This window comes from Cephus cinctus, unplaced genomic scaffold, assembly GCF_000341935.2.
Source record: "Cephus cinctus unplaced genomic scaffold, Ccin1 Ccin1_scaffold0330, whole genome shotgun sequence".
In the NCBI taxonomy this organism is placed as follows: domain Eukaryota; kingdom Metazoa; phylum Arthropoda; class Insecta; order Hymenoptera; family Cephidae; genus Cephus; species Cephus cinctus.
In genome coordinates, this window is record NW_014333027.1 from 3229344 (window position 1) to 3241754 (window position 12411).

At 35.8% G+C, this 12411-nt stretch overlaps 5 protein-coding genes across 6 annotated transcripts in view; 1 reads left to right on the forward strand and 4 right to left on the reverse strand.

Annotated features, from left to right (window-relative positions):
• Positions 1 to 20: 20 nt before the first annotated feature.
• LOC107266786 (nuclear pore complex protein NUP98B) lies at positions 21 to 2785 on the reverse strand. The gene is made up of 6 exons (XM_025083853.1): positions 2438 to 2785; positions 2118 to 2364; positions 1587 to 2005; positions 1437 to 1482; positions 640 to 1241; positions 21 to 544 (listed from the first exon to the last, which is right to left on the reverse strand). The coding sequence occupies exons 1-6, from the start codon at positions 2534 to 2536 to the stop codon at positions 242 to 244; spliced, it is 1716 nt and encodes a 571-aa protein (XP_024939621.1). The 5' UTR covers positions 2537 to 2785; the 3' UTR covers positions 21 to 241.
• Positions 2786 to 2923: 138 nt separating this feature from the next.
• On the reverse strand, positions 2924 to 4522 carry LOC107266794. Its single transcript, XM_025084110.1, has 3 exons — positions 4179 to 4522; positions 3810 to 4079; positions 2924 to 3303 (listed from the first exon to the last, which is right to left on the reverse strand). Exons 2-3 carry the CDS (start codon positions 3858 to 3860, stop codon positions 2980 to 2982), a joined length of 375 nt encoding a protein of 124 aa, XP_024939878.1. The 5' UTR covers positions 3861 to 4079; positions 4179 to 4522; the 3' UTR covers positions 2924 to 2979.
• Positions 4523 to 4631: 109 nt separating this feature from the next.
• Positions 4632 to 5222, forward strand: LOC107266796. Its single transcript, XM_015737667.2, has 2 exons — positions 4632 to 4771; positions 4935 to 5222. Exons 1-2 carry the CDS (start codon positions 4697 to 4699, stop codon positions 5175 to 5177), a joined length of 318 nt encoding a protein of 105 aa, XP_015593153.1. The 5' UTR covers positions 4632 to 4696; the 3' UTR covers positions 5178 to 5222.
• Positions 5223 to 5281: 59 nt separating this feature from the next.
• On the reverse strand, positions 5282 to 6294 carry LOC107266793. The gene is made up of 2 exons (XM_015737664.2): positions 5966 to 6294; positions 5282 to 5687 (listed from the first exon to the last, which is right to left on the reverse strand). Exons 1-2 carry the CDS (start codon positions 6227 to 6229, stop codon positions 5379 to 5381), a joined length of 573 nt encoding a protein of 190 aa, XP_015593150.1. The 5' UTR covers positions 6230 to 6294; the 3' UTR covers positions 5282 to 5378.
• Positions 6295 to 10559: 4265 nt separating this feature from the next.
• The window catches only part of LOC107266787 (serine-rich adhesin for platelets), a 4718-nt gene continuing 2866 nt past the window's right edge, over positions 10560 to 12411 (reverse strand). For both annotated transcript variants that reach the window (XM_025084102.1, XM_015737643.2), the window contains 2 exons: positions 11027 to 12411; positions 10560 to 10839 (listed from right to left, as the gene is read on the reverse strand). The exon at positions 11027 to 12411 is cut by the window's right edge. In XM_025084102.1, coding sequence (XP_024939870.1) covers positions 10820 to 10839; positions 11027 to 12411 — 1405 coding nt within the window. In that variant the 3' untranslated portion in view covers positions 10560 to 10819. The remainder of the gene's footprint in view (positions 10840 to 11026) is intronic.

Consider the following 12411-nt stretch of genomic DNA (forward strand, 5'->3'; position numbering starts at 1 on the left):
AATGTTCATTCTGATACTGCTATATGGAAAATATAGATATGCACCATGAACGCATTACTGTATTACAATTCATGATAATCTAACTATATATTTATTTTGAGAACTGAATTGATATTATGGATTTTCACGTAATCTTCAAAAAGTAATGATATCAGATGGATTTTTAAAGAATGCAAGTTTGTACAAATGTTTAGATATGATAGAACTTAGACTAGGATACTGCTGTTGCAAGTTCAATAAATTAAGTGCACAGTCCATTTTGGCATTGGGTGCCTGAAGGACATCTGGAACATGGTGGCCCTGGAATATACATCGGAGACCCAAGGAAGTTTCCTGCAGGACCATAATTACAAATTAGCATTTGATTTGATCCGCCGCCACTAGCAGCTCCATTAGGGGAGTTTAACGATGAGAACCCTTGTTGATATCCTTGGTTGAACCAATCATTGAACCCATTGTCTTTATCAACATTTGAATGACCAAAGATGCCATTTTGAATAGGGCGTATTGGACCATTATGAGGTATATGATACATGGGATTTTGCTAAAGAGAGAAAAAAGATTTGATCAGGTGAGCAAACTTATGCACTCATGATTAAAATGCAGATTGTAGGTGTTTAAAAATTTGTAAATACTCACAACTGTCGGAGGTGGCGCTATTGGTCTAGGTTCTAAGAGTCCATACTGTGGTCTATTATTTTGTTGAAATGTTGCTTGATTTGATGTTTTGTCATAGTTGACACGGTTTTGTAAATACATTTCAGCATATGTCGGGAGCCTGTACACTTTGAGTTTAGTTTCCACCGGATGACTTGGAGTATCCCTAGTTAAAAGTAATTGACCAACAACTGGAGCAACCAGATTGCCGATTGATGATGTAATTAAGGCGGGATTGACATTTCCTCCTAAGAATGGATTTTGCAGGAAGTTTCCTAGAGGGTTCGTAGGATAGAAGGAAGCATTTGATCCCAACTGTGGGTAAGAGCTCACTGGATGTGGTGGGTTGGCTCCTGAATTAGATTCAAATCCAGGATTTGATCCAAACGATTGATTCAATCCTGACCCGGGATATGCTCCGAGTTCAGAATTCACTCCATACCCTAAATTTGATTCGAATTCAGGGTTCGATTCTGGACTGAGGTTGAAGTCTGGACTAGAACCTGCACCAAATGCAGGATTCGATCCATACCCTGGATAATTTTGAGAATTGCCAGGATTAAATGGTTCTTGATTGCTTCCTGCTGCAAAAGTAAACGGAACTTGTAATTATTGAACTTTCCAATTGTATTGGGATATTAATATCACCATAGTTCTGAATCATCAGTTACTTCATCATTATAATTTTCGTTATTTTGCACCTAACGAAAATGTAATTTAATCAATTTGACCAAAAGGATATTGATGTGCGTTAACTGTAGGACTTTTGAAAAAATTACCTGCTATCATTTCCGGATTTGAAGTTGGCGGTGTCTGTTGAGGTGGCTGAAAAATATATAAAATATTAGTTATTATAGTCAACAAAAAACAGCTCACAATGAATGCAACTCACTATTAGTCAATAGAGAAACAAACGAAAGTAATCTTACCTGTACAGAATTATTCACTGGCGGCTGACTACCGAATCCTGTGATCGCCCCTTGGGCTCCAGCTGCAGTAGGTTGCAGACCACCAAAAAACCCTACCGAATTATCATTAGATCTTCTCATTATTGATTTACGCTGAACAGAAACAGTTTTATTTTTCGTTTCCGATAAAACGTAAGCAATGGGTTGATCAGCCTGGTTCCTAAAACCTCCGTCATAACGAGTACGTCCACAACCGATAAAACGAGACTTTGCCCAAACCAGTTGAGTATAGTGACCAGTAGAATGATCAAATTGGAAATTTCCAGCTGATTGGCCATTTACAGATACTACTTCATCGTACCAGGCCTGAATGGCTTCATTCCATTGATTATCTTCACCCCCAGAACTCCAATAGATGTTTTGTCCAACTTGAAATCGTGCTAAAATCATACATAATATTTTTTAAATTTGACTTTCGTCTTAGCCTTCACCATATTGATATTTTTATTGTAGATTAATTTTTACCGATATAAATTATTTAAATAAACTTACGGTCGTTTCTGCATGAGTCATGTTGGAAAATACACTGATCCGCCCATCGTTGAGCTACTTGAGCCAAATCATTGTCCCATATCAATGCTTGCATATCAGCTGCCGAAGGTTGTGGTCCAGGTGCACCACGTCTTTCATTACCAGTTGCAACTATTGACCTATATTTATTGTGCAACTGCACGATTTGCTGAGCCTCGGCAGTGGAAACTCCGCTAGTAACACCGCTGCCACAAGCAGATCCAACTCCCTAAATATGAATAATATATCAGTAATATATTTAATATTCTAATGAAATTATCAATTTTTATAATTCAACTCACTTGAAATCGACACATTGTATGATCGCCACAAATTGAACAGTAATCATTATTCGAATACGCGACCACCAGTGGTAACAAAATCAAAAGTGTTGGCCACATTTTGACTGAGTAAACTTTTACGAAAATTCAATTAATTAAAACCAAACTGTCTAGATCGAACTACTGTCTGCATTGCAGGACGATCAGGAAGAACTGAAGTCCTATGGAAACTATTCTAGCTGTATATATATACGAACTCATCATTTAAGGATTTCAAGTCTTTAATTACCCTTCGGAAAATTTCTTCATAGGATGGGCTGAACTTGCAAGTAATTATTTTACGACTTGCAATATGGAGGATTATCCTTTCTTAAAATGGGCTGCGGCCATTAATTGGACATTGCTTACATTACCGTTAGGTGTCTGTAATGTGAATGACCAACGATTTACACCTTGGAAAATGTTGAACATTAAGGATTCTCTTAGGTCGACAGTATGCACCACGTGTGAAACAATAACTGTATAATTTTTATTAATTTCATTAGATTTACATGACGCCAATTTCAATAGTGTCTACGTCCTCTTTTAGAATTCGCGGCTTCATCTACCTCATACATAGCATTCAATTTTTTCACAACATTCTTTGTTCTATCCGATATGAAACTGTCTACTTGACCCAGAACATTCACAAATTGAATCATCCTCTCGAAACCTTTGTTAATCCTGTCAGCTCTTTCTACTTCAGTCTCGTCCTTCCTTGACGGTAAGGTTAACTTCGGCTTTGGCGTTGTCGTGCTGGCTTCCCTTTGAGCAATGAAACTTGCCAGTTTTTCCAGAAGTTCATCGTGATCCTTGCTTGTCAATTTCTCCTCACTATGTACCATGACCTGCATTTTTTTTAATATGCCAAATATTTTTTAAAGTATTTGTAAATGTTACAGTAGAATTATATAAAATTTATTCAGCCATCCGGAAACATTTCTTTGGTAACTAAAATTTTTATTACTCTGGTAAGATCAATTTTGTTTTTGGATATCTGAATTGCGCACAAGGACACGTATTGGCAGATATATTATAAATGTTTGTTCAAGTTATCAATTAATTTCTAATTAACGATTCAACCAAATTATTCGTTTCTATACCAAAAATGCACAATAAACACTCGTATAAATACAATCTACTGATATTCCTTAAACAAGTATTCCTTTATGGTGCTCTACTTATACGAACATATTTTAATTACGATTGAACCATATCTTGTTTTTCGATTCGACTGTACATATCAATATTTGACATTACGCTGCACAGGGTTATTGCATATTTCATGAGAATCGTAACAATCGTTATTTAATTATTTACATAAAAAAAGAATCAATAAATAAATGATACTCACCAGTAAGGCAATGAAAAACAATGCACAGATCGTATTCGATATCGCCGCCATTTCTTTATTTCTTTTAACACTTGTTGTCAGAATCGATTTTGTAATTTTTTAAATCGAAAACAATTTCCGTGCGTTTAAATAAAAGACCATTGGATATGGTCGGTCTTCAACATGCATTAGCCTTTGCGAATTCGCGACGACTGAGAGAATGTTCAGGCGAGTATATGCAACCTTGCATTTTGTGTATTTGCATGCACGATTAATATTGCATTTTACCGTCTGACCAGGAATAACTTTATCAAACAGGTGTCAGAGAAATGGCAACACACATATGCCTAAAGGAAAATTTGATTTGATCATAAGGTTAAGAAAATTTACATTGCCGATGTTTTAAGTTGCTCGTCATTTCTTAGATTAAGGTGAAAAGTCAGTAATCTTCGTATATGATTTTTTACATCGTTCCAGAAATATATTTCTCTCGGTACCGCATTTCTGTTCCGCGAAAATCTCAGCCATTCCTTCGAAACAGAAAAGTTATTGTTGTCCTTAGTTTGTCCAGAAAATCTGTGATTCGATTATGAATTTTTCCGAAATCGCACCTGTTTAGCGCGCGGATGATATTTCAAAATATCAGGATTTAATGGTTTTTTTGCAAAATTTTCCAAAACACAAAATCCAATTACAATAATCACAATAAAAATTCTTCTAAGCAGCATCCCCAACTGATTTTTGAAACTCGACACTGTATCTATACCTACGGTTAAGTTATATGTAAAATATATATATATGTTTTCATTGTGTGCAAAAACATTTCAATGACATTGCCAATCCCGGAAGTCAGTTATCGCACGAAACCACGTTCAATCCGATGACAGTTTGTCGAAAAGAAGCCGAAAATGCACGTGTCGTGCCGATTGTCTGCGATATTATTTTTTATCTTGTGGATAATCTTAATAGCGTCAATAGAGCTGGTGAGTGTTACGTACAAATTTTGAGTGCAAAAATATTGACTAAAAAAGAAAGTTACTTGAAATTAAAAAAATTATTGGATAAAATAACAGGAGACATTGTAATATACAAATTGTTAATAAGCTCAATGTATTTATAAAAATTATTATTATTTACTACGAATAGGCTCTCGGCGCACCCTCAGTGTGCATTACGTCAGTCAGACAAATGGAACAATCAGAACCACCAAGTACTATGAGTGTGATAGCATCAAAAGCCATGGGGGCCATGGTTAAAGCAGCTTCATACCTATGGCAATGGTTGCCAAAATGTGTTCATCCACCACCAACATCATTTCGAATGATAAGACCATCGTCCAATCGATATGAAAGTAACGATATATTTCAAAGCGACGAAGACTTTGATTAATGAGTTAATTACATAAAAGTGTTTGTAATTCATACTTAATAAGAAAAAAAAAGGTAAGCGCAATGGTTGTATGTGAAAAAAAAAGTATTAATAAAATAACTGTATACAGCGTAAAATAATAAGAATACTTTTTATTTCCATAGAAAATAACTGTCACGTAAAAATTCAGAGCATTGAGTTTCAGGAATACGATGAAAATCATTAACTGGATTTAGCCGCCTGCTGCAGCTGATTATTCAGGTTTTGCGTTGCCTGTACAGCAATGTCAACAGCTTGCTTGGTGAAGTTTGCAACCTCCTCCCGAACCTTGCTGGAGTTCTGACTGATAGATTTGGCAACCTTGTCAGATTCCTGAACAATGGTCTGAATACCGGCATTAAATTTAGCCTGAAGTTCAGCAGCTTGTTGTTGGCCATCAGGCAACTGGGCATTGATGTCATTTACAGCCTTGGACAACTTGCCCTTAATGTCAGCCCACAGTTTTTCAATTTCAGGGCTCTTGGATTTAACCTATAAAACAAAAATTTGTACCCCCGTTAAAGCATCTATTATTCGGCAAAAGTTTTAACCTTTCAATTAAATATTGAATTGTCACAGTGCTCAGATATGAATTATGCAAATAAATTTTTACTCGCATTATAACTGATAACCTGTATATCTATTCATTCGATTGGGCATATCGATTAATCTTTAATTGCAAATGCATATTTCGATTCGATTTATTTCTGACTGACTGACTCAAAAATTTGTAAGGTATCAGTTTTTTGTCTTGCATTCGTTCTACTCACATCCTCGGAAACTTGGTTGACGTATGACTGCACGTTGGAGGCTAAAGTGCTACTCTGATTCTTAATAGTGTTGACAATTGTCTCCTGATCGATCAGTTGCAGCTGCTGCTGGATCTGGGTCCCGAGGTTGTTGATATTTGATTGAGCCTGAGCGATCAGATCAGATAGTTGAACAGGCTGATTGGCGGGTACTTCCCTAGCGACGCGGGCCTGTCCACAGACGAGGACGGCCATCAGGATGAAGAAAGCTCCAAACTTGTTCATTGTGCTCAACACTGTTCAGGACACTTCGACTATTAGGAGAGAACTGATGCAATCTTCGTGAAGCGTTGCCGTTTTATAGTCAAACCTTATCTACGATGTCAGGGCAAAGTGTGTATTATCATTTAAAGACAACCACCACGAACTCAACCGTCGTGAAGAAGTAGGAGGAGGATATCAACCACTTAGTAACACTATATGTATACTATGAGCCCCCAAGAACAACGGTACTTCTAGTTTTTTATTTTTTAGCCCATTGAGAGAAGAGACCAAAATTCACACACCAAAGCATCAGATGCATCACAGTCACGGATCTATGGATCACTGACAGTTTTATTACTGCGCACTGCCTACCTATTATCAAACCGATGTTCAATTGGAATTCTTCGAGTGTATTGAGCTAATTAATATTGTAATCAGGTAAAGCGGAAGTCAAGACTCGGGGGAAAGTGAAGCGGGGAAAGTTTCAATCAAATATATTCTATTAGCATATGCAATGTTATTGGAATTTAATTAGAATTTATTACGTCATTATTGACGTTGCAAATTATTTGCGTCGCACTGCGATTTTTATATTCACAAAAATAAGTTACTTACGAATGCCTAGTGAAAATTAATAAATTATAATTATATTTTGCTATACTTTGTTTCTGGGGATCCTCGTTATTTCACTAACTGGAACTTGTAGTTATAATAGTATCATATCGATTTTCGCACGTGCTACCATAATCTCTTGAATATTTTTATATTTTTTTAGGGGTTATGACGATTTTGTTTTCCCCAGAATATGTCTAGTCAATAATATCAATGCATACGTAATAATATAATAATATGTCTTAATACTTTTGGAACGCCCTGTACATTGCATTCTTAGGACCCACGGGATACCTACAGTCCGTTAAACGGTACAATTGACTTAAAAATTATCGGCCTTGATAATCAATCCTGTAAAGAGGAAGTCACTGATAAGGCGCTGTTACTTCTGAATGGAATTTGTTGTATCTCTAAGAGCCATTAGGAAATTCTTAATTTATCTAAGAAAAAAACGACTAAAAGCAATGTAAAGAAAAAACAATGTCCTGTTCTCGATAAGTATGAAAAATATAAATTATGTCTGTTAAATCTCTCAAGAGAAAGTTCAATTTTTCGCAGTTATGCAGAAACGTGAAAATTTTTTAGTAAAAATTTGGCTTATGGAAGAAATAAATTTTTATTGTGAAATGCCATATGAACTTTTAACTGTTATCTTGACAATTAGAATTTTCCGTTCTCGCGATGTACAAGGTACAGTTTATCATTTGCGCATGTATATAACTTAGAAATCAAACTGCAATGCGAAGAGTATTGATCAATGCTTGCGTAAGAAATCCTAGACCATTTTTATATATAGATATTAGAGGTGACAATATCAATATAGAGTGTCATTCCTTACTATCTAAAATATATTATATAAATAACGGTTTAAGTATATCAAGGGAAAAAGTTGTTTATACATATTAGAAATGTATACGTCATATTTGTCATGGGGGTTGTCAACATTAATTCGTTGCAATGATTAGTAATGAAAAAAAAATATTTTTAGTCAATTTTACAGCAGTTGAATTGTCGATTAATTCATTTCTATTATATATTAGTGCAATTGCATAATGTTCTGGTAGAATCACTGAACTGCATTCGCAAAACTATTTATTTCCTATGCATGTATTTTATACAAATTGTTTTAATAACCTCTGGAACTATTATCGGTATCGGAGTCCAATTGAGGGACCTTGAACTGTGACCATCTTTATTCGGTTACTAGGAATTCATCGTTTCTAACTTTCTCATTATCTTCTTGTACTCCCCTATTCAAATAATCATATCAACATTGGTCTTTTGATATTAATTTTTATCAATAAAGATTTTAGAAAAATTAAATTAATATTTCAATCTGTCTATTAAATTTGTCCATATTAATTTTATTGGTGCAATATCATTCTACGTTATGATATTTCACGCTGTAGCATGTGATAACGTGCATTGCTCGTTGATTACTGATTTATTTCTGGATATGCATGACGTAACAAGGAATGATTAATAAAGTCCAATTCGGAGAATGGAAATTTCATTTGTCTTGTGTCCAATAACCTTTATTCCTACATCCGGGTTTGTGATAAGGGAGATTTCTATATATTTGCTTTTGAGATGAATCAGTTTTTTTCAACATTTTTTTTTATCTGAAATCAAAACAAATTTTTTTTATTCTTATTTAAGTTGGAAATAAATAAGATAATTTCCATTCGGACTGAATGTGTCATTTTTTTCTTGTACTCTCCTCGTGCGTTCATCCAATGAGAAAAAGAAATTAGGTAAGCGAATCGTGACGAGCGACAGTCAGCGTTTTTGGCAACGGGTAATAATACAGGTCGATCGATCGAGGACAATGTTATGAGTTATTTCGTACAGTAAACAATTTTTGGTGTTTGCATTACCTGATACTGTGAATTTTTTAAGATATTTTTCTAGTTTTTTAATTAACGTATAGTATAGAGGACTACGGTCTGTTTGGTCTTAATATAATTGAAAAATCAGTTGAATTATTTTTATATTTATTATTAACATTTTACGAACATTTTATACAGGTGCACGTGTATACTTATAATCAATTTCTTTGAATGCCTCATGCTCCGTACTCTAATTGGTTTTTGGAATGATTTTGTCGATTTCCTTGCGTACAGTCTCGGCAGCATTCTGAAGGGCCTGAGTCCCATTCCTGTAGAGTCCATTCAGCTGAGGATCCTGCAGGATGCTTTGAATACCTTGTTGAATCGACTCCATCGCAGATTTGAAAGCATTGTCAAGCTCGTTCTTGTTACTAGTCTCTTGTTCTGGTACTGGGGTTGCCTGGAAAGCAGAAAATATAAGAACACATTTAAATATCAAAAGGTTGTTAAAGTACAGTCCAAAATTATTGCCACAAAAAGTTGTTTAAATAAAAGTTTAAGTATCCAAGTTTTTCCACGCATTTGAGTGATATCATGCATACAGAAAATATTCAGTGATCACTAATTGGACATTTTTACTGTAAACAAAAACGGGAATGCAAAGATATATGAACATTTGCTTGCATAAATTAATTGTGTTACGACAGAATATCATTGGATGAAGAATACTCATAAAAGCAGTGATTCAATGTTAGAACTGATTAAAAAAAGAAGTAGATGATCTTCAAACAATATTTGTAACTTACTTGAAGTTCGCAAGCGATGCAAGCGATCAGAATGGCAACTAATATAAATCGAACCATCTTGTGGATGACTTTTAATAAATCGAAAATAAAGGTAACAAAAAAATTGTCCAACAAGATGAACACGAAGAGCAGTCTCGTTGCTGACTATAACGAGAAACTTCCAAGCATTATATATTTACTCGCAGTTCTCTAATTCTATTGGTTATATCCGATAAGACTTCGGGTCAAAGGTTACATCATCCATTCGGATAACACGCGCTGGATAACGTACTCGGTCAGCATACACATGTAAACTACAGAAATGACGAAATTATGAAATACAAGGAAAAATGTCTGTAATACGTATAAGTGGATAAAACATAAATAATCGACTTAATAAATAATAAAAACACATAGAAGTTTCTGTCATATTTATTAACAACAAAATATAAAAGTCTTATCGCTACTATGACACAAATTTAGCTTTTGTCTATTTTCAGGATTTTTCAGAATCCTTCTTAATATCGTTTTCAACGTTCTCCACAAGTTGTTCCTTTGCCAACTTATCTTGCTCCTCCTTCCTATGTCTGGCCCTTCTCAGTTCAGCCTTCGAAGATGCATGAAACGTATCCAGGATCCCCAAAACCAATTCGACAATCGGTCGATTCTGCTGTTCGCGATGATATTGCGACTCCTTCTTAGGTTCCCTTCTAGGTGGCATCTCGATCGACTCTTCCGAACTTCCAGCGGAGACTCGAACCGTTTTGAATATATGTAGAATTGCAATCAGACAAAGAAAAGCGGCTAAGCTCTTCATTTTTTTCGTTCTTTTCCTCTTTCTTTCTAATTAATATTTAACAGGTTTCGAGAGGTTGAATTTTTACTTGGTACCGAGACACGACGTCGCCGGATGTCAGTTTGCCAGTGTGCGAATGCGCGCAATTGTTTTTTAATGTCTCTCCTTCTCTCTCTTACATTTTTACGCTTCTTCTTTCTTCATTCGCGCGACTCGTCGCAACATCAGCACATTTTTTAAATAAACGCGCGTGCTCAATTACATACGCATTTTTAGTCGATGGCACAATTTCACACAAGCTCGGGAAGGACTTACGACAATGTATACGATTGAATTGGTACAGTTATTTTTTTGTTTTATTGCATTTTTCAGGGAAACAGTCACTTTTTACATAATACATATTTTTATATGCTCAAGAAAAAGATTATTTATGCATTAGGTTCACATGAGGTAGTACAAGACACGAAAGAAATAGCTGCCGGATTAGGTTAATCATCGATACAACCGCATTGTTCTAAATGGTCGAAGTCGTCGTCATTAAAATTGCTCGAAGAAATTTTCCATATCTTCCCGGTTCCTTCGGAATCATTTAGTAGAATCCATGGATCGCTAGGGACAAAAGTGATGGGACCATGTGAATCATTAACGTAACCATTAAGTATAACTCCGTTTTTGGTAATGACCTGTACCTGATCACCAGGTACCATATTTTCATCACCAATAGCGGAAATGACATTAGTTCTTGGTAATGTTACACTACCATAACCAGAGCTACTACCAGAGTTACTATACTGACCCGAAGCAATTCTTGGCGGATGTCCGGAAGCAAATCCTGACGACCCATCGACAGATGCTGGTACCAATGTGTAATCCGCGGTATCAGAGTTTATGTCGAATCCTTGATAACGATTATTGGAACTAGCAGAGGAACCAGAAGTCGAAGTCGAAATTTCATCCCTTGGGAATGAATTTCCGGATGCAGGGTCAGCGATTTGGTAGCTCGATGAAGATGAACTAGATGAAGTTGAAGTGGATGAAGATAAATCAGATGAGGATGTTCCAGATGATGCAGAAGTGCCATCAGATATAGAATCTGAAGATGGGATGTCAGTTAGTTTTGAACAACCAGGTGTTATAATAACCCGTGTGTCATGGCCGCTGTTTATCTGTAACTTGTCTAGTCCTGGATATAATGGCGAACTTGGAAATTTTCCAGAGGATGAACCCAAGGGTGAATTGTTCAGTTGGATAAGTGGGGAGGAAATTTGTGATTCTGATGAGGGATCAGTACTGGATGATTGAGATTCAGCATCTGAAGTAGCAGAGCTAGTATATTGGGGTGATCCGGAATTTTCGTTATTGAATGAGAAACTCGCACTCGATGAGGATGATTTGGCTATTGATGATTGCAGGGTACTTAAAATTGTTAATAATTTTTGAAGTTCAGCTACAGTGCTACTCGGTAATCCACTATTCATAGGATAAGAATTAGTGGATGAGCTAAAAGTTGAAGAGCTTGAAGGTCCCGATGAAGAATTAGGATTACTCAAAGAAGAAAGCAATGAAGAAAGTTCTTCAATAAGTTTTGAAATTTTCTGTGTCGGCATAAAATCAGGTATTAAGTATTCCGGAATGCCGCTACTTGTACTGGTTGTTGAAGAACTTAAACTGGAGGAACTAGTACTATCGCCATCAGCTGGTGACCAAGAATTTGGATCAGTGGATGAAGACGATTCACTTGTGGCATCCATAGATGTAACGAATTTTATCAATCTTTCCATTTCGGATTCATCCTGTCTGTTCAAATTATTGTTAGAAACATATGCTTCTCCTTCGTTATCACTTTGTGTACTTGAACTTGGACTGGTACTTTCATCATAATTTTGACTCAAATCACTAATAGAATTGGGAGCTGAATTATCAAATCTTTTAGAAGTTTGAGTAAAATGACCAGATTTAATTGTGCGTATAGAACCGTCAGAATAGGCGACAGACGATATATCATCGATAAGATAGCGTCCGGAAATAGGTTTACCCGATGATGGCGCGAGCTCATAATTTCCTCGTCGCAAAGTATAATAATTTCCTTCATAATCTACAATCGGTGTTTCCGTTTCATCTATTGTAATTGTGCCCTGGTTTGAATTCAAATTTGCAATATTACTGGGACTACTAGTGCTT

Coding starts and splice junctions, on each gene's coding strand:
- LOC107266786 (XM_025083853.1), bottom strand. CDS start 2,536: ATGTGGCCAACACTTTTGATTTTGTTACCACTGGTGGTCGCGTATTCG. Junction 1,483..1,586: donor CAGTGAATAATTCTGTACAG/GTAAGATTACTT, acceptor TATATTTTTCAG/CCACCTCAACAGACACCGCC. Junction 1,242..1,436: donor AAATCCGGAAATGATAGCAG/GTAATTTTTTCA, acceptor TTACTTTTGCAG/CAGGAAGCAATCAAGAACCA.
- LOC107266794 (XM_025084110.1), bottom strand. CDS start 3,860: ATGGCGGCGATATCGAATACGATCTGTGCATTGTTTTTCATTGCCTTA. Junction 3,304..3,809: donor TGTTTTTCATTGCCTTACTG/GTGAGTATCATT, acceptor AAAAAAATGCAG/GTCATGGTACATAGTGAGGA.
- LOC107266796 (XM_015737667.2), top strand. CDS start 4,697: ATGCACGTGTCGTGCCGATTGTCTGCGATATTATTTTTTATCTTGTGG. Junction 4,772..4,934: donor TAATAGCGTCAATAGAGCTG/GTGAGTGTTACG, acceptor TACTACGAATAG/GCTCTCGGCGCACCCTCAGT.
- LOC107266793 (XM_015737664.2), bottom strand. CDS start 6,229: ATGAACAAGTTTGGAGCTTTCTTCATCCTGATGGCCGTCCTCGTCTGT. Junction 5,688..5,965: donor TCAACCAAGTTTCCGAGGAT/GTGAGTAGAACG, acceptor TTTGTTTTATAG/GTTAAATCCAAGAGCCCTGA.